General features: G+C 41.0%; 1 protein-coding gene across 2 annotated transcripts in view; it reads right to left on the reverse strand.

Annotated features, from left to right (window-relative positions):
• The window catches only part of gtf2ird1 (GTF2I repeat domain containing 1), a 40,185-nt gene that overhangs the window by 14,365 nt on the left and 5,163 nt on the right, over positions 1-20,657 (reverse strand). For both annotated transcript variants that reach the window (XM_005725418.1, XM_013908857.1), the window contains exons 2-13: positions 17,732-17,861; positions 16,177-16,318; positions 14,273-14,449; positions 13,952-14,135; positions 11,241-11,557; positions 10,135-10,230; positions 9,111-9,194; positions 7,441-7,624; positions 4,502-4,527; positions 2,874-3,000; positions 1,216-1,259; positions 884-964 (exon numbers count right to left, since the gene is read on the reverse strand). In XM_005725418.1, the coding sequence (XP_005725475.1) occupies positions 884-964; positions 1,216-1,259; positions 2,874-3,000; positions 4,502-4,527; positions 7,441-7,624; positions 9,111-9,194; positions 10,135-10,230; positions 11,241-11,557; positions 13,952-14,135; positions 14,273-14,449; positions 16,177-16,318; positions 17,732-17,857 (1,588 nt within the window). In that variant the 5' untranslated portion in view covers positions 17,858-17,861. The remainder of the gene's footprint in view (positions 1-883; positions 965-1,215; positions 1,260-2,873; positions 3,001-4,501; positions 4,528-7,440; positions 7,625-9,110; positions 9,195-10,134; positions 10,231-11,240; positions 11,558-13,951; positions 14,136-14,272; positions 14,450-16,176; positions 16,319-17,731; positions 17,862-20,657) is intronic.

Below are 20,657 nucleotides of genomic sequence, written 5' to 3' on the forward strand. Positions count from 1 at the left end.
AGTGCTTTCAAACTCTTCACACACCCAACAAAGTTCCCCTTTAAAACATTGCAAACAAGCTGGATTTAATAGATTGATCCTTTATTTTTATTTTTTTTTAAACGTTTTTCACAATAATGAAACTACGTCTTAAAATGTGTCTCATTTGTCCACACAACAATTATTGGGAGGCATTGGTGCGCATGGTGAGATAGAAAGGAGGATTACTGGGGATCTTTCACTTACTAAGCAAAAGTGTAACTCACCACACTGTGAGGAATTAAAGAAAAAGGAAAAATGAAGAATATATAATGAATCTGGAACTACAAACATGAATGAAGCTTTATTCTTTTTAAGTTTTTATTTTAAATGTCTGATTTTGCTCAAAACAGCAGAGCTTTGACTCTCAATGAGTGAGCCTTTCACTGAGAGACGAAAGCAAAAATTGTTTTCTTTCTTTTTTTAAAACTTTAAAATCGAATAAGATGAGTAAATGCAATAGCAGCCAAGGCTTTCTCTTCATTTTTATGATCCAAGGTTGGCTCCGGCTAATCGGGGAATCCCCCTTTTCTAATTGTGATTCCTCACTTTGGCTGCATTTGAATTTATCCAAACAAATTTGGGTATCAGATTTGGCTACTGACAGAAAGCGCTCACCCACAGGAACCGACTAATCAAAACTGGCAAATGCAAAACTGTCAGGCGAACAAAGGAGTGAAAGAAGGGGAATCACAAACAGGGACAGCACCAACGATGAAAACAGTCTCCAGGTTTCTGTGTCTCTGTGACTTCTATCTCAATGACAATGCAAGAAAACCCGCGTCTGCTCCAATTGTATTTTTCTACGAGTGAAAAAAAGAAACGAATCTCAAACTTAATGGCAGCCAAGCGTGCGCTCGCTTACCTGGCACCGTAACTTGAATGATTTCCCCGTCTGGAGGCTCTGTTTTAATCCTCCTCAAAGGAATGCAATCTCCTGAAGGACCTGCGGGGATTGAACAGTTCATTCTGCACGAGTTCCCGTCAGCACTGTGTTTTATGGTCGTGTAAAAACAGATTTAAGCAGACGATAGAACGTGTTGGAAGGGATCAGACTGCAAAACGCGATATGAAAGCGACTCCGGGGGACGGGGGAAACCTTTGTTCAATACTCGGGGCTCAAATCATTTGTAACTTCACACAGCCGAATATCACAGAGCGTTTTTATTATGCTGAACTTCATTTATTAGCACGTACCTGCTTCGCACTCAGCCAAGGGACTCACACAAGCACTGGTTGATCTGTGAGGTAAAATCAAATAGAAAAAGGGTGATTTGCAAATATCTGCAGAACACAATCATTAAAAATCCTTTTTTGTGGCGTATTTTAAATCATCTGTCTCCTTTAAAGGGAAATTAAATGACTTCTGAGCCCAACACCGGGGATCTTTAAACACTGGCTATGCAGGGTTTCCACACTTGTTAGCACCACAGTCACAACCCCAATGGCAGAGATTCCATACACGTTAACATTGATTCATGCAGTGCCATCCGCCCACTATAGTGTTTATCGCCTATTGTGCGGTGGCACCGACAGACAGAACCGCTGAGCTGCACGAACAGAGGGAGACACCGGGGAAGCATTTCTCACTTCTAGCATGAAGGGATTTAGACTCAGGAGTCAGAGCTTGTCATCCGGGGTCACTGGTTCAATCCCAGCTGCTCAAAAGCACACATCAAAGTGTCCTTGGCCTAGATGCTTGCCTCAAATTGTTTCTTTGCACCAGGTATAAAGCGAGTGTGAGAACAGGCACCATATTAGTACAAGGAACACGTAGCATGTTTATACCAGCGGGAGAGAATAAATCATAAATCATCACTTGCTTTAATTATTGATTGCTTCATGGAACAATAAATATTACGTGGTTCTTTCTTTTTTACTTCTTCTTTCAAACTTCTTCATTATTTCATGTGTAAAAATGGCTAATGGATAACCATTATTTTTAATAACGGCTCGATTGTCCAGTATATCAATTAGAAGGTAAATATAGTGTTCCTTCATCATCATCATCATCATCATAATACTCTTTTCTTGGTTAATATATACAATATTACAAATATATTATCAAGTTAGCCTTGCTGTTAGCTGAAATTAGGTAACCTGGGTTGGCTTGTGAGGGATAGTTTTTAAAAGAATTAGCTAACTTCTTGGCTGAATACATTATTCTGATGATGTAAGAACAGCACCGACACCATATCAGATCGGCTGCAGATCATCTGCTTCCATCCTACCCTCCACCCCCAGCGTCAACCAACAACCCTCTGCACGTCCTCTTTCACTGCAGGCATGAATTTTCTCTGTGGTCCTCTTTTCCTCCGCCCTGGCACCTCCATACTCAGCATCCTTTGACCAATATATCCACTATCCCTCCTCATCCTCAACGTCCAAACTGTCCTAGCCTTTGTCTCCAACCGCTCAGCCTGAGCCGTCCCTTTGCTGTACTTATTGTCCATCCTGGTGACTCCCAACAAAAATCTTAGCATCTCCAAGTCTGCAACCTCCAGCTTGGCCTCCTGTCGTTCTAGGAAGTCGAGTCAGAGGCGGCAAGTTGAAGTAGAAATGTTCAGTTCTGCTAATGTACTCGACAGACAGGACGCAGAGAAAGAAATAAAACTAAAGCAAAGTGAACCGAACATTAATCATGTAACAAGGCCCGTTTAGGAAACAAAGTCCCATCATGGTAATGTAAATGTAACTAAAATCCGTAAACAGCGGTTTAATTATTATGAGTAATACCACTGAATGCAGAGGCACAATTTGGCTGCATGCCATTAAGCTCAAATTCCAGCACTATAAACAACGTCTGCAGGGTAATGCCATGTTTGTGTGAGTGTGTGTGTGGGCCACGTTCTGACCTGCTGCTGTGAGGATTGCTGACCAGCTCGGCTGTGGTGGGCGGGATGCTCAGATTGTCAGGGAAGCTGTCTTCGGGCGTAGAGCCCAGGTCGTGCTTGCCCTCCTCCCTTGCAATCTTGCCAGCAGCTTGAAAAAACAAGACGCAGAAGATAAACAAACACCGCACGCCATTAGCGAAGAACATCTGTGTGGTGTAAATATATAAATAAACTCTTGGCGGAGCGCTCTTTGGTTACTGTGATAAAGTTTAAGGGTCTTGACAAATATTTTACAGCTAAGGTCACTCACAAAGCACATATGGAAAGCTACCAAAAACAATTACTTTATGCCAAAAGTTCTCCTTTGAGAAGATGGAGAATATTCATGTTTAATGAAAATTCAGGCTGCTTTTAGGCAACGAACCAAATTTTCTCTCACTTTTAGTCATCGGTGCTTAAAAGTCACCAGCTGCAAGCATGAGAGTCAAGCTAACTGCGTACTAAAGGGAACCGTGATATTTAAAAAATAAAATATGTTAAATAATTGGGTGTTTTTTCATTTTCTATGTTTTTAAGCAGTTGCACACTGTCACAACCTGCATGCACTGCTAACTGCTAACTGATAATGTGGTATCACAGTAGCCCAGTCGTGGACCAATCCAAATAATACCTATGAGCTCACACAGTGGGGTTGCTGTTTTAATGCATTCGTCAGACAGTATTAAAAATGGATTTTGATATTCGGCAACATCTTGTTATGAGGACTCGAGATCAGCTTTTTTCACCATCTTGACATTTTGAAATGGGATGTGATGGTCATTGGCTTGTGATAGCTAGTGAGCATATACAGGATTCTCCCTCTTTCAGATACACAGGCCAACATTTACTAATTTAGACTTAATGTTTTATTCAGTACGACCCAAAATCTCATCAGGATCGTCACTTGAGGGCCATTTGCTCTGTGCAATGACAGGTACTGCCCCCCCTGCTGGCCATTAAAAATATTGTGGGTTTTAAGCACAGAAGCTATCTATGGCTACAACTGATGGGGTCATTACACCCGCCTCACTGGCCGCTTCATGCACCACCGATTACATCATCATGCACACATCCATTTCTGCCGGCCTTTACGGCACAGCTACCCACTGCAGTATTCTCCTGAATGATGAGGCGTCGCCACTCAGACAAAACTTCGGCATCAGCGCTGGTGTAGGAGGAGCGCAAGTCAAACCCAGGGGCAAAGAAATTTCAGAGATTTTTCCACAAAGCGTCATCTTTTCAAGCTGTTGTAGCATCTCCCGCTGTATAATCTGTGAATCTCTGAGCTTCTGTACAGATAAATTATTAAAACGGTGGTAAAAAGTGACACTCATGTCTTCCAGACAGTGGCACCAGGTTACAGCGACAGCAGATGTGACGGTGCACACTGCAAGGCCAGTATAACAGGGGCCTAAGGCAGTGAGTAGATCCTATTCTTATGAGGGTTACACTACATTTAAAGTAAGATGCAGCAGGTAAATACACTAGTAAAGTACAAGCACATTCGATGTTTAGGTTCTTGTTGTTTTAAGTATTTTTAAAGACATGACCCCAACTTCTATTCTTCTAAGAAAGGGGAAAGAAAGAAACAGAATCAATCACATTCTTACCGGTAAAGATCCTCTCATCAAACATTCTGGAAGACAGAAAGAAACACAGGCTGTGAGCGACTCTGTTTAAAGACCACCTCAGCTCTCAGGACAAAACTCAAGTTGCAAAAAACTGCAGAAGTGGAACATTGTTAACGGCTGCTTTAGCACATTAGCTGCTCTTTAAACAATCAGTCAAACATAATCAAACATAACTGAGTCGTTCCTTTTGTGAGCCCCGAATTCCTCTGACTAAAATTAACTGTGGATTAACTGTGATATACTCCTGGATTGCTTCCCCTTCCTTCTGGCACATGCTGCCACTCTCTGCCTGCCAGTGAAGCGTTCTTCTCCTGCGTGATCATAATCTTAGGTCTTATTTACTTGCAAACTTAAGAAACTAAACTGTTGTTCTATGGTCTTAATAGGGCAAAATATTACAGCTTAGACACCAGAAATACATTTATGAGTATTTTTCATCATATCATGGTATTTGTATTTGTGTGACATCGTTGGCAAGGAAACCGCCCATGGACCTGGTGTTGAGCACAGTCTTACCTTCAGCTCAACATAACAGAAGAAGTGATCGTGGATTTGAGGAGAAATTCCAGCACACCTGACGCCACAAACAATAAGGGTCAAACTGTGGACTATATGCAGTCTTTTGTATTTTGGGGCTTTTATTGATTCAAGACTGAATTTTGGTATAAACTGTGAAGCAGAGAAAAAAGGCTCATCAACATTTGTTCTGTTTATGGAAACTGTACTCCTGTTACACTGATAAGACCATTGAGACACTATCCATTTATTTTTTAGATCTTTTCTTGAGTCAGATCTATTCCTTTGCGTCATAGTACGGTAACCCATCTTTGAAGGATCGGAACAAACTGATCCAAACTGAAACTGGTCAGGGAAGCTGATCGGTAAATCGCAGCTTAACCTTAAGTATCTGTATACCAGACAGGTGGACGACCGGCTCCATTTCAATAATGACTCCCACTCCTAATGTGGGGATTCGGAGCTTCTTTACTCTGGATGGACGCTAGTGGTCTCACAGGACAGAGACAACTTTGTCCCAGCTGATATTAATAATCTGAATAAGCTAAAGCAAATTGTGCACATACGTATCATTTATTTATTCATTTTTTAAATTTAGCTCTATTTATTAATTATAGCACTTTTAGCTTTTTTATAGTATTTTTATTGAGAGAATTTGTGGTTTTAGTGAAGCCCAGATCACTTTTTGTCTATGTGAATATTATCAAGTCTGACGGCTGGCAGAATGTTTGCCTGCTCTTTTGACTGTGAATCTAAGGGTGTTCATGTTAAACTGAGGCTGAAGGGAATTTATAGACATTATTTAATAAAGTGTTTAAATTCTGAAGTTGATGCTACAATAAAAAAGGAGCACTAACGAGACGACGCGCGTCTTCAGTCCAACCCATTAGCAGTGAAGACAGTTTGGTCTTCACCACGGTGTTACGATTTTCATTTTCAACACGAGGAAGACACTTGATGAGATGAGAGAAGGCTCATCTACTGCCTCTAATTCTGTAAATAACCTTTTTTAAGCCAACTTTTTTCTGATTGGCTGTCCACTTTGAAGAAAAACACAGAGCTGCCTTGATGACCATATAGACCAGCGGTCCCCAACCCCCGGGGCGGTCCGTGAGTTGTTTGGTACCGGGCCGCGAGAGTTGAGGCTCGGGTGTGAAATGGATGGTTTTCAGGGTCTTTTCCCGTGTTGTAGTTGTGTGTCTTACTTTGAAAGAAATATTTACGCGTTACCATAGCGACCAGAGAGCATTAAGGGGCAGAGAGGAGGATGTTACTCTCAATGTTGTTGACGCACTTCAGGAGGACACTGCTAACGAAGTTACACAATTACACAGTGACTTTCTGTTTATTATTATATTTACAAAATACCACGGCTTTTCTCTTGGTCGTATCATTTTATTTTGTTGTATTTATCTGCGACACCTCAAAGGCCGGTCCGTGAAAATATTGTCTGACATTAAACTGGTCCGTGGTGCAAAAAAAGGTTGGGGACCGCTGATATAGACCATATAAAGTGTGTATGACTACTATTTGTATTTAAAAAAAAGACTTAATAATAGTTAATAACGACTACCTTATTCTCAGTAATGTCAGCAGTTTAGTGAGCCTGTTAACCTAAAACTGACGGGATTTTACATTTCTTATATTTTCAGCATCTTTTCACAAAGTGAAGCGTGAGACGAGTGAAACTCGGGTGGTTATTACACGGGACATCACCTGAGAATAATTAATAGCATGGCTGCAGAACTAAATGAGCACAACGCTTCAGTTACAGTTACTGTTTGTATAAAAATGATCATAGACTGACAACAGAGAAGATGCCAAAAAAGCACATCGCTGCCTGCATCTGGAACATCTCTCACAGACAATGGGAATGTGATTTGATCTGAATTAATGACATTTTCAATCTTTCCTAATTGTATTAAGGCTAATGAGCTGCCTGCAGGATTCGTTAAAAGATGTGTTATCTCAAACAAGGCATGGTGGCTCATTTAAATTAGCTCAAACAAATGGATGGAAGAGCAGCCATTAGCGCAATGCGCTGGCAAGGGAAAGTCATTTGGGACATGAATGGAAATGGTTTACCACTCAGCGGGACGTAGTGTGCTGAAGGAAACAGACATTTAACAAACAGATGGTATAGGCTGGCGTGGCTGGTAGCTGCTTCTTAAAAAAATCTTTCCCAAATTAAAGTTTCTGTAGGGACGCCATTCTGCAGTTTGGTGATAATTAAGCATCAAGTGGGTAAATCTGGATGGATCTCTGGTCAGTGAGTAAATTAGACGTTTGTAAAAAATATGCATCCAGGTGCTTCTTTGTTCTAACTACAACACTCTGACAGTGAGAGTACAAGAAATGATGTCATGCACTTTCACCAGTTCTTGTCTTAAAGCATTTGTTACCGTTTGACTATAAAGCGGATTCCGTGGCGCTCATCCAGGATGCGTTTGAGCTTGGGGACTCCGTATGTGCACGGTCTCTTGAAGGGGATCTGGTCGGGGATGCCGATGATCTCCACGGCCCCTGGATCGCAGGCTATTTTGCGGTAGGGGACAGGCACCATGTGATCTAGACCCAATGCCTCAGCTGGAGGTAGAAAACAGAGAAAATTCTTAAATTTTAAATCTACAAAATATAGTTAACTCATTAGCACTAGCAGCCTCCAGTGGGGTTATGGTGATGGACCTCGGGCACAGCTGATGATCAGAGTGATCGCAAATAGCTCGTCAATCAGGGGGATTTTTTTATAGCTCATTAATGCATTAAACCAATGCCATCACTATTAGTTAAATAGCATTAATTCATGTATGCAGACGACTAGATGACCAAAGCAACAACTAGTCCCTGCCAGTGCTTGCATTTCTTGGCCTGTTCGTTAAAATGGCACTTACTTTAGCCTGTTGTTAGGTGGTTGCTAGGCAATATGAGCGCTATAATATAATTATAATATGTGGTGTAAAATTCAGCTTTTGTGGATATAATTGGGATGTTGTGATGCTTTTTTTTAGGTCTTGTAGGTGGAAAAAACAATGATTTTAGCCCATATCTATCTAGGTGATTGCTAGGCAACCTGGTGGCGTCATAATATTTCATGCATAAGAGAAGATTTGTGGATATAAACTAAACGTTATTCTTGTGAAATGTAAAAAATGTGCTTTTTTAATTGCCTAAATATTAAAAAGACGTCGTGTTAGCTACATTGTTGCTACATAGTCCCTAGGTAATATAATTATGATTATAATATACATCATAATATCTGATATCTGAACCATCAGGAGCATCACGGTTGATTCAGACTTCTGCGGTGAATCTTTGTAGAGTTTACGACGTAACATACATACGTGGCCGATGTTACCCAGCCACAAAAGAAATAAACAAAACTTCAGGACGTGCTTCTCCTGGGTTCCCTCTCTTTGTTGTGGTCATTTTTTCCCTACAGTTTTTCCACTTCTTTGTATATTCTCACATGTCCATTCCAATAATTTCAGCAATTTCCAGGAATCTGCTGATATTTGTGAGTCCTTATATTTAAACTATAATTATCCTTCCTTGTATTGAGACAATGATAATTATCCTCTCACTGATAAATTAAAAAACTGCAGAGAAAAAGTATCAATCAACCCTTTTGTGTACATGGACACAAATCTGTACATTTGAGAGCAAACTGATGAAAAATCCCATAAGGGTGGGAAATTTGCATCCAGAAACACGGATCATTGGACTGGAGGTGACATGACTAATTCTTAAACTGCCTTGATGAACCATGCAAATACACACAAGTTCATCTTCGTATCTCTGCTCTCTGTCAAATAAATCTGTGTGTGTGTGTGTGTGTGTGTGTGTGTGTAGGGCAGGCAACGCTGATCCATCATCTCAAGATAAAAAGTTCTTGACTTGATTCCAAATGGTGAACTTTTGCATTTGGTAGCTTTTCTCTATTAAAGACAGCACGAGGATCCTGCAGCTGGTTTGCTTGCGAGCATCCTTACATGCTTTTAATGCATCATCGGTGCACACGTCTTCACGTTGAGCTGTTTTTTTAGCCATTTGTGTAGTAAGAGGACCTCCTCACCGTATCTGCTGTTGAACAAGATCTGAACACACTCTCTCAGCGTGTTGATGTCTTCTGTTTCCCGAATGAACGCGTCCCATTTTTCTGTACGAAAACAGAGAGAAGGAAATGCGGTCCTTGCATCAAAGTTTACTGCAGCTTTAGCCTCTCAAAGTGTTTTATCTGACTGTAGTGCTAAGGATCTGAAATTAATCTTTTCCATTTACTCAGCAACAACTTGGTAAATCAGTGCAATCTTCTTAAAGGATTATTCTCAATAGCTTAACCCTTCTTGTTTAAGTTTTAGCACAGGTCAGCCTCAGTTCAGTAAACAGTGCTTGGCTACTGTACATATCAGCCTCCAAATCCCGGCAGGAACAATAATAACAGCATGCAAAGTCTCCTCTATGGTTGTAGATTTAAGTAAAATCCAAACCTGTCATGACATATAGTGTAACAGGAATAATTTTAAGAGGACTTTGAACCTCGTTATTAATAAAATAAAATCTGAGTTGAGCTTTAAGCCTGAAAATGACACATCTGTGATCACCGTTTGATAAACTACGGCGTCGTCATGGTTTCCTAACGACCTCAAACACATCTTCGGTTCAGTGCTGGACAATGTACAGTTCTCATGTCTATATGTATTTATATAATCGCTGAGAATAAGTTAGGAAACTGGAAAATGGAAGAAAAAGCTCTTTAATCAACTCATCCGATGAATCTGTAAAACCCATTACTGCTATTACGCTGCAGCCACAAAAAAAGGAGCTTTGATGCTAAGAACTAGTTGTGATATAATATGAGGGAAGCGCAGTGACAGCCTTTTATCCAAATTTGAAGCCTTAATGAGAGGAAATATAAGGGTAATATTGTGACTATGTGTATAGCTGAAATATTTCACATGAGCTTTAAATCCTTCTGTTTAGCTGTCAAGTACAAAATAGCATCAATGAGGAAATCTCAAACCCATCAGCACTAGCAATTACCACAGCCATTTAAAATGAAGCCAAATGCCTATATCGTCTCGGTAATTCAAACGTACCTGATTTTTCATGCACGATGGAGAAGAGTAGCCTCTTTGAGATGTGGATGCCAGTAGGGCTCTGACCCTGCTCACCAGGTAGCCTTGTGGTCTCATCTAAAATGCAAAAATAAACACATTTCAGGCAGAAATGTTAACTTGTCATGCTTATATTCACTGCCAAGATGCACATAACCAGTGATTCCCCTCAACCTCCTAGTAGATACACTTATAGTGAGATCTTTCTCAAATTAGTCTCAGAAAACCTGACCTTGACCTTGAAGTCAAGGTCACCAATATTTGAACTTGTCTTAATTTTTTGGGTGTACATGTTGCCTGCACACATGACTAACATGACTGAGAGTAAAACCTAAACTGTGTTTTGTAATATTTGTCTACATTTATGAGAAAACTACTGACATTTCAAACCTAAGTGAACATACTGAATACCGAGGGCTATGAATGAAATGATTCCTCTAAGATGCGAGTATAACAAGGAAAAGTAGTGCTCGAGTGAAATACCAAACGGCAATGGTCTTTAACTGCAGATCTAACTCTTCTATTCAGACCTGAGGCACAGGAGAAAATACTTACCTAGAGCTTTTACTGTGTATTGTTAACATTAGGATCATCATCACGAATGCTCTGTGGATCTTACTTTTATACTACATTCATATAATAGCTCCTACTCTCTTACTCTAATTCAAGTTTTCACAGACATCTTTCACAAAACATCTGTTAAAAACACGGCTATAAATCACACCAGCACCATTTCAGAAGCAAGAAAAGTGCTTATTCTGCATCTTTTATTTTTGTAAATGAACCACACTCTCTTCCTTTCTTACTCTGTGCCCTCCTCATCTGCACTGTTTGAGGTAATGTCCATAAAAGAAAACAAAGACCTATAGGTGCTTTCTTTAGTGATGCAAAGACCAGAAAACAGCTGCGTTCAGTAGGTTGGAAGCCAGCACTGTCTCCAGTTGCTGCTTCCAACTAGCAGGCACGGCCAGCAACACGTCCCCCCCTAGCTGGATATACTATTAACCCCGAGACTCTGACATAACAACTCACCTCGCCCCTATTCCATTGCTGAAATCCACCTTTACACATGTTGTATGTTAGCTTACCAGTGTTAGCACTGTCTTTCACAGATGTGCTCTTCTCTGACCCAGGTGTCCAGTTGGCCAGCCTGTCCTTGCCCAGGTTGAGGAGAGACATGGGTTTGAAATCCAGCTTGCCGTCTGGGTGGGGTTTGGAGGACATGGGCATGCCGTACAGGAAGTTTGACAGAACAGAATTGCTGGAAGTGGCGGGACTTGACGACGTGACTGCTTGCGCGGTCGTCTTCGCTGGGCCGTGGCTGCTTTGCGTCATGACCGCAGTGGAAGCGTTGTGATTGACATCAGTGCTAGACTTGGTTTCTCGAGACAAATCTTCCGGTTGCCTGTTCACAAAGACAACAACAAAATCAAAAAGGGAAATAACTTGTAGGGCTACAAACATGAGACTATTATGTTATGATTTGCTGCCTGATTGGTTAGAACATCCTTGATACCAAAAAGAATTAAATAATAGGCATTTAATAACATCATTTGGTCTCTTTACTTGCTGCCTCCAGCCCTTTGCTTTTCAAACAGGCCCAAAACTCCAATTAAATTCTGCACAGTCTCACAGTGCTGCATGTTCATATTCAGCTTCATTATACAGCAGTAGAGAGAGGAAATTCCCCAATTTGTTTTGGGCAAACATGTGACAGTTAGCTTTATTACACACAGAACAGAGTCTGAAACAACTGTCATGTTGCAAATTTTAATACGTCCTAATAAAATTATTTTTTGCAGCTGCTTGATCAAATAAAGTCTTAATGAATAAATGAGACTGAGCTAAAAAAGAATGTGGTCCTCAGTCTTGTGACTGCTGATCCTGGCCTGCTCCAGCACCAGTGCTTCTTCTTCCACAAACACTCACAAACCACGAGTGAAATCATTTCTGCCGTTTTGACTTTCCAAGTTTTTAAAAAATCCTTTCTCGTGGCGCAATAAATGCTGTGCAGAGTTTTGGTGTCTGTTAAGCCTTTAAATGAATGGATCTATTACTCAAAGTGGATTTCTTGGATTATACAGTGTTTGATTAATAACACAGCCACTTTCATTATTGTAATACAGCACTGTTCTCAGTCTGAACTCTTGCCAAGTACTTTAGCTGATATTCAGAGTTCATACTACCCTGTTACAGAGTGCTACAGAGCAACTGTTGTCATGGGGACAGGTATCCAGCTCAGCGGAGATTACTGTAGAGCTGGCTACACAGTTCAACACGCCCACTAACAGGGCAGGGGCACAAATCATTGCTTTCATGCCACATAAATATGTGCTAAGCAGTGAATTCAGGGAAAAACGGCATCAGATTAAGCCTCTGTGGAGTTACAGGGCCTGTGTTCAAACAGTCCACTTGTTTACACACCCACTATACAGCATTTGCAATATAAGCTGTTCACTGGGGAGCAAGCGCTGACAGCTGTTTTAGTGAAACATGAACAGTTTATGCAACTAGATGTCTGGTAGGATGTAACACGCTACTACTGCTGTTAGCGGACCACGACAAAACAGCAAAAACAGAAGTATGCACTACAAAGTATTAGCTGGCAAAACATGAGAAAAACATGCAAACAGGAGAAACATGCAAAGCTAAAGACGACTGCAGCGGTCAGGACTGTGTGGATCTCCTCTAAATAATATGTACAAACTGCACTTGTAAAGCTCACAAGTCTGCCACAACTATGCACAGTCATTTGAGAGCAGTTTTGGGTTGAGAGCAGTCTTTAAAGACTGGCCGAACAGCCACCACCACCAAATTCAATATTCTGTCTACTTGAAAGGCGCGTCTCTAATATATTTCAGACACTGCTAACAATTATGTGCCTGCTATCGTTAATTATTTATGTGGCTGAAACCAAAAGCAGAACATCTGCACCACATCTAAGGCTAAGGACAAAACAGCATAACTGTTTTTGGATAAGCACATGTTGTAGTTTACATGCATCTCTCCAAATGACAAAAATCTGTGTACATTTAACTTTATTTAGAACATATTTCAGCTGGACTTTATCCACCTACACAAGCATAGCGACAATTAGAGCCGTATTTGTGCTATGTGCAACATTTTGTCACCCATGAAAAGCAATGAAACACATTAAAATATCATTTTTTAGAAGCAGCTGACCAAGTAGATTAAAGGTGGACTACTAAAACACGCCTTAAATGTTTCTTTTTTGTAGCCATTTAATTTTTTATTCTGTTTGATTGCTATAGGAAGGCCAGTCAAGCTGCTGTTCTTGTTTATGATATTCAGCAGTCTCTCGTCCCTTGGTCGGACATCCACACCAACTGGAGTGGAGCTGGTGATGATAGTGCTTCTGCTCTGTAGAGCCACTCTCAGCTTGAGGATCATTCAAAGCTGATGTCGCTACGTAGAGCTGGAAGAATGAGCACCAACTGCACGCTACAGTCTGACACGGTGGACATGGAGACTTACTGGTGAGGCAGCTGATTATAGCTCCATATTTATTCTTCTTTATAAACTCCAACATGCGTGCACCTCCATTTACTAAGTTTGTACACAAATACAATCAATTTACGTGGAAATACTGGATGTATCTTTTAAAACTCTATCTACGACGGATGCACCAAAGTCTGTTCACTTCCAATTAAAAACTGCACAAGAAAACATATCAGGGCAACTAACACAAGTTCATCTTCACGTTGGAGTTATCAGAAATGCAACAACTGCTTTCAGAATGCGATCCAACCATTCACAGTCTCTCACTTTGCAGACTCACCTTTTCACGGTGAAGTGGATGCGATGGCTCTGCTCCAGGATCTTCATCAGTGTCTTGGTGTCATACTCAGAGGGCTTCTTCAGGGCGACTCCCTCAGGCAAACCATGAGCCACCACGCAGCCGGGGTCCTTCTGGATCCACTCATAAGGCACAGGGACCAGGCTGCTCTTTCCCACAGCCTCACCTGCATACCGCATGACGCACTGAGTTTTGCTACCTGACTTCCAAGAAACTATATAAAAGTGGCTCCCTATGCTCCAAACATGGATTGCTTCGGCACTGCTTTATGAAAAAATCTGGTTTAAAAAAGGGAATACTCACTGTAGAGCACAGTGAAGACCTCCTCCACCATCTTCCTCAGAACAAAGATGTTGGACTGGGCATCTGATGGAGCTCTCGGTTTCCCATGTTCAGCATCCTTACTCAGTTTGCTGAGATCGCCCTCCTGGTCTTTGGTATGGGAATTTGCTGCAGTCAGATTTTGCAGGCATGGCACCCCTGACCCCAAATAAAAGAGAAATGACTTTAAAAATGTCCAAATGAGCTACAGTATGATTTAGGATTAAGTAAACTCTTTACCCCAACAAAGTCATTCATTTGTCTTTGAAGGTTAAAAACAAAACAAAACAAAAAACAAATGACTGAGAGTCTGGTTCCTAAAACTAATGACTATGTCACCTTTTGAAAAATAGTGTCATATAAAACGAATGACTTGTTTTTCCAACAATGTGCCTAGATGAATGAAAATAATCTCCAATAAAGCGGGGAACATTAAGCCGTTCAGTTTGAGTCTTAAATAAATCAAAGCAAAGTTGAGCCAATGTTCTCAGTAACAGATGCCTGATGAAAATTAAACTTGATGAACTGGTGTTACGGGCATAGACAGTATAAAAGAAGGACGGGGCTAGCGTGACATCACCCAGTGGGCTCTGATGTCCTGTTGCGAAGCCTGTAGCGTTTTTAGCAGTCGCCATCTTGACAAGACAGGGATAGATCTGACCATGAAAGCATTCAAATATTCAGTTTAATATTCAGTATGTGCCAAATCACAACACAAATCACCTCGAGGTGCTTTATGTTGTCAGGTAAAGACCCTACATTAATAAAGAGAAACCCCCAACAATCATACAATATGAGCAGTGGGCGACAGTGAGAAGGAAAAACTGCTTTTCAATAGGAAGAAACCTTCCACAGAACGTGGCTCAGCCAAAGGCAGCTGTCCACTGCTTGACTTTTCAGACCCGGACTCTACGTCCATCTTTTAAACTGTCCATGGTTACGGGGGAGGATATACTGCGAAATGAGTGTATTATCTGTTGCTTCACCTTACCTCTCAAGTAAGGTGAACAAAGGGGGCTAAATGGACCAATGCCAACTTCTAAAATATATTCAACTTACAACCTTGGATGCTAGCATAGCTAATGGAAATGAGAGTAAAAGGAAGGAGTAAGAGACACGAAGAGACACAAAATCAACAATAAATATACACAAAAAACCAAATAGAACAAAAAAACAAGATAATATTGGTCTTCCAGCCAAAAAATATGACAATAATATATGTCTGTGGGTTAGGGTCTCTTGAGTCACGTGAATCTTGTGCTGGCTAAGTGAAAAGTTGGATTTTTAAAAAACATTATTTGTAGCATCGGCACAAAAGGAAGTGATAAATTATAGCAAAAAAACAAAACAAACAAAGTATCATTTACTGGCCAAATTGCTGTTGTAAACAACCTGTGGTGTGAGTCAGAACTGTTATGAAAGTGTTTGTCCGCTCCATTACTTTGCTCAGTTCTAATAGAAAAATGGAATATTAATTTATCTCCTCCTCCTACAAATGCACGGTGGGTTTTTAAAAGGAGTGCTATAAAGTACTGTCAGTAAATTTGTAAACATAATTCATCAAATGGCTTTGCTAAATAAGATATGATGAGACACTTTGCTGATGTATTGTTATTTGGGATAAAAAGGGGGGGAAATGTGGCTCTGCATCTGCTTTGGTGATTTATTTCATGGCGACATCATTTGATGTTGAGGTAAGCTGCCGTGATTATTAAAGCTCAGATAATCTGCATCTGTGCAAGCACAAAACGAAGATTTCTTCGGGGACACAAGTGACACAAGCGTATTTTAAGTAACGGCCTCACAGCTGCGGCTGTAATGAGAGTGATCGATGTTCTACTAAGACTGAATGAATTATGGGAAACGACGTTCAGAGCGGTGCTTACGGCAAAACTTGTAGAAGTCTGTTTGGATTTCCCTCCTGGAGTTGAGGAACACTCTCCCCTTTTCTGTGCCGACGGCGATCACGCTGTCCTCGTGCACGGTGACGCACGCCACCTCGGCGTTTAGTTTAGACATCGCCATGCACTGCAAAACAAGGAAGCTTTTAGGTTTACAAAGGACCGAAACACTTTGTAAACTGATGGCTTAAACAAACAAAATGAAAATGTCAGTGACGACTTCCAGTTGTGGTGAAGAACTTCACGTACACTTCCATGTTGGGCATGAATCTTTGTAATTTTTGGCTTTTAAGGGTTTCCTTGAACTGTTCTTTATTCAGAGTACAATAATTGTACAACACGCATCTCTAATGACATTCAAAAACAAGAACTGAGTTGTTGTGTCTAAAGGACACATAGAGGCTCAAATTACACAAACACACGTCCTTACAAGTTGTACTTTGACCAGATGCTTTTGGTTCCAGTCAGTAAGCTTCTGGCATAATTCTGGCTGGATATTTGACCGGGTCAGGTTCCTGGCACATGAATGGCTTTTAAGCATACTCTTCTAATTTGAAATAAGGTTGAGGTCGGGCCTTTGGGAAGCCCATTTCAAAAGCCGAATATTAAGCCAGCTTCAGTGCGTGTTTGGGATCATTGTCCTGTTGGAACACCCAGTTGTGTCCAAGTTTTAACCATCTGGCTGTTGATTTGAGGTTAGGTTAAAGAATTTGGAAGCACTCTGCCTCATTCATTCATTATTCATTATTCCATCCACTACCACTGGCAGCAAAACAGCCCCAGAGCATGATTCTACCACCTCCATACTTGACACCGACCTTCCTTAAGTTTGAAAGCCTAACCTTTGGTCCTCCAACTATAACTCTTGTACTGCAACTAAATAGCTAAATGATTGTCTCGTATAACCATAAAACTTCTCCAGAGGGGATTTGGCTCGTCCAGGTTTGCAGCTGCAAATTTCAGTTGACCCTGAAGTTGTCGAATTTGGAGTGTAAAAGTGTACGACTACTTATGATAAAAACTGTAAGAGTCAACGCATGGCGGTTTATTTATTAGCCAAAATGAATCCAAGAATAAACGCAGGACTTCTGTAAGTGGACAACACGCCTGGTGACCCCCCCCCTCCTCCCCCAAACTATATACACAGTTAAATTAGACCAATGAAGTTATTTAATTTGCAGAGACAATGACTTTGCTGTTTCTCATAAGCTTGCATTTCTTAGTATGGAGCAAGACTTCCTCCATTTGAGTTATTATAGGAATCATTTACTGGCTTTTACTTGAAACACGTTAACAAAAATTATTAACAATCTTGATATTACTAGAAGAACTGCGTCCTTATTTTCTTGGAATTAAGCAAAATACACTATTCCTCCCTTATATTCAATGCATGCTCACATAAACAGAAAAAATAAAAACTATAGTAACACTTTTAAGGTGGATTTCATGAAATGTTTAGGAAAAAAAATGTCATTTTGGCCCCACATGTCAAAATCTCCAACAGGAAATGACGCTGTAGGACCCTTGATTATGAACGTACCACTGAGTCGAGGGCAGACACCAGGCTGGTGAGGATCTCCTGTCTGGCTGACACCAGCGGGACCTGTGGCTCGCCGCGGGAGTTCGTCCTGATGCCGTCGCATGCCAGCTTCCTGATCTGAGCCATGCCTCTGCGGGGACCGGATGAACACAGTTTAGACAGGCAGCCACAGAGCGACACAGACAAACCCTGCATGTGTCTGAGGATGCATTCCTGTACACATGCTGCAGTGACCTGCATTCAAAGCAGGTTCTGCTGACATCATGTGGTTTGACTTTAAGCAAATACAAGCTTATATTCAGAACGCTGAGCTCTGAAAGGTGATTAATTAATTCAGAAGGGGGGGAGGGTTTCCTTCACCTGTTTCACACAAATACGAGTCTACAGGCCTCATTAGGCTGGACTGGGACTTTTAAAGTGATTGCTGAGCAGATATATTTACCATCTTTAATGTGCCAGCATGCTAACATTATCACAAAACAAAAAGCAGAAGAGAAACTTACTGGAAACCGCTTTAACTGATGTATAGAAACAGGACCACAACTTAGACGCTTCTTTTCCTGTTATATGCCTATAAATGGATTCCTGCCATGCACGCCTGTTTGTTCTCATTCTCCATGCCCCATCCACCCACCCCTCTACTTTCTTTCTAATATCACCTCTCTTAGGGGCCCCAGGGGGGGGGTCTACAGAGCAAAGAAGCAATCGTAGATCCATGCCAAAGTCATCATGCTGCTCCACCGTTCCCATCTGCCAGATGCAACTTGCACAATTCAGCTTCACTAAAGGAGTATGAACTTCAGAGGGGGGGATCGGGATTCATCCTCTGTGGAACATGAGTGCCAGGAGAATTATCCTGGTTACAGATTTTCCAAATTGTCCAACTGAGTGCCTCCAAGCTTATTAAATCCTTTTCAATACTGGTTTCATGTGCACTACAAGATAATGACGTAAATTCACAGCATGGGAGCTTTGGCACACCTGAGTCACCTGCAAATCTTTTGTTTGTACATTGTGTTTAGGCACAGAGACTTAAAAAAAACAGTCGTGCTGACATTGAAAAACCTGTTTAGGACTACTCTTTTTAAAAAAGAGACCAGAGTAAGTGAACTGAGAAAGACTCAAACCCACAAACTGAACTGACAGTGGCACCGATATCAATCAAATCCATTCAATCCATTCCGTTAATACAGCATAGTGAGTACAGCCTCAATTCTTAACCTCATGAACTCCAGAAGACGTTACAATGAGAGTCTGCTGCATGTTGATATGAGTGCAAGAAATTAATTCTGCATACGTCTCAGCTGAATGCAAGAAAATTACAATGAAGTCATCACTGTCAAGACATTTTTTCATCCTCTGTTAAATCAAACACGTAATTTGTGGATATTTGTATTATTTAAAATGTTTTTCATATGAGCCACGGTTCACCGTAATTAAATTATTAGAAGTAGAAAACCTATTATGTGAAAAAAGCAGATACATTTCGGGTGTCATAACTCACAGGCCAGTTCCTGTTTAATTCCTGATTGAAAACACCACAACGCTGCGTACAACCATACACTCTGTCACTGGGACCTTAAACTTTTCTCCTTAACAGATCTTGGGTGTTAAAAAAAAAGAGGTACTGGTTACAGATTATTAAAACGAGTCCTTATGTTTCCAAAATAACGGCATCAGCATTGTATCGTATGAGTAGCTAAATCAACGAAGGAAGGCATAGAAAAAACAGGCCATGTAAACAAAAAAAGCAAAGCTGCAAACAGACAGGAAGTGTTAAAGAAAAGCTGCTCGGCTAAAGCCAGGCACTATGTTCTCATGGCAACTGAAACCCGTCTCCTTGGAAACTAATCTCGGGGCATTTGAACAATGCAGCTCTGGCCTTTAATCTCTCCAGACACTGGGAACCATTATACTAGCCTCTGGCAAGCCCAAACCACTGACTCAATAGAGAGAGAGGACACAGAGGCAGAGAGACAGACAAGAGGCAGAGGGAGGAAGAGGAGGGTGGGTGTGGTGGGGTTCAGCTGCACCAGTTTGAACGTGCCAAGTCTATTGGCCATCTAAATCTGCATCCCCTGAGGCCACAGCAAACATTACCCCCTCCCTCCCTCCTAAATTATTATGGCCTGGAAATAGATGGCCTCTTTCCCTCGCATATTTAAAAGGCAAAGGAAGCAGAGAGAGAGGGACAAACGGTGGGGATAAGCAGAGGCTCGGGATAATGCCATGTCAATTGCTTTGCGAGAGGAAGCTCAAGCATAATGTCACAGTGCTGTTATGGTTCTCAGTGACTATTGAAGAGTTCAACATGGAACGGCTTTCATAAATAAAGCAATGCTCAAAATCAATGAGTCTATTATGATCCCGAAAGAAAAGGAAAGCCAAGATTATTTATTGCAAATCCAGCTGTTGATGGAGAATGAGGTGAACTTTGCAGGCATGCGGGGACTATTCACTATGATTTCATCCAGACAGTCACTTTTACAAAAGCTCAATTATACTCTAAGCCTGCAAAAAGAGGCTTACGATCGTTGTTAGTATAAGCAACAGTCATGCAGTTTATTTAACATAACAGGGGTTTTTCCTGAAGGTAAAGAAACTACGCCGCCCACCAGAAAGGGGTTGTCCTTGGACTGTGCCCAAGCTGTGCCCAGCTTGCTCAAAGTAACAGGAAAATGTGGAGATTTCTTTAAAGTAAGGCTACACTGACTCTTTGTCTTAACCATCTACGGACCAATTGTACTAAGGTCCAAAAAACTCCTACTATTCCTACTGTATATTACTGTACACTACTATTCTTATGGTATATATTGTATATCATATATCTTATTCATCTGTTCCTCTGTCTCTCCTGCTGCTTTGAGCATGTACATGACAAAATAATTTCCCTCGGGATAAATAAAGTTGTTCTTATTCTTATTCT

This window comes from Pundamilia nyererei, unplaced genomic scaffold, assembly GCF_000239375.1.
Source record: "Pundamilia nyererei isolate P.nyererei 1_Seehausen unplaced genomic scaffold, PunNye1.0 scaffold00015, whole genome shotgun sequence".
NCBI lineage: Eukaryota > Metazoa > Chordata > Actinopteri > Cichliformes > Cichlidae > Pundamilia > Pundamilia nyererei.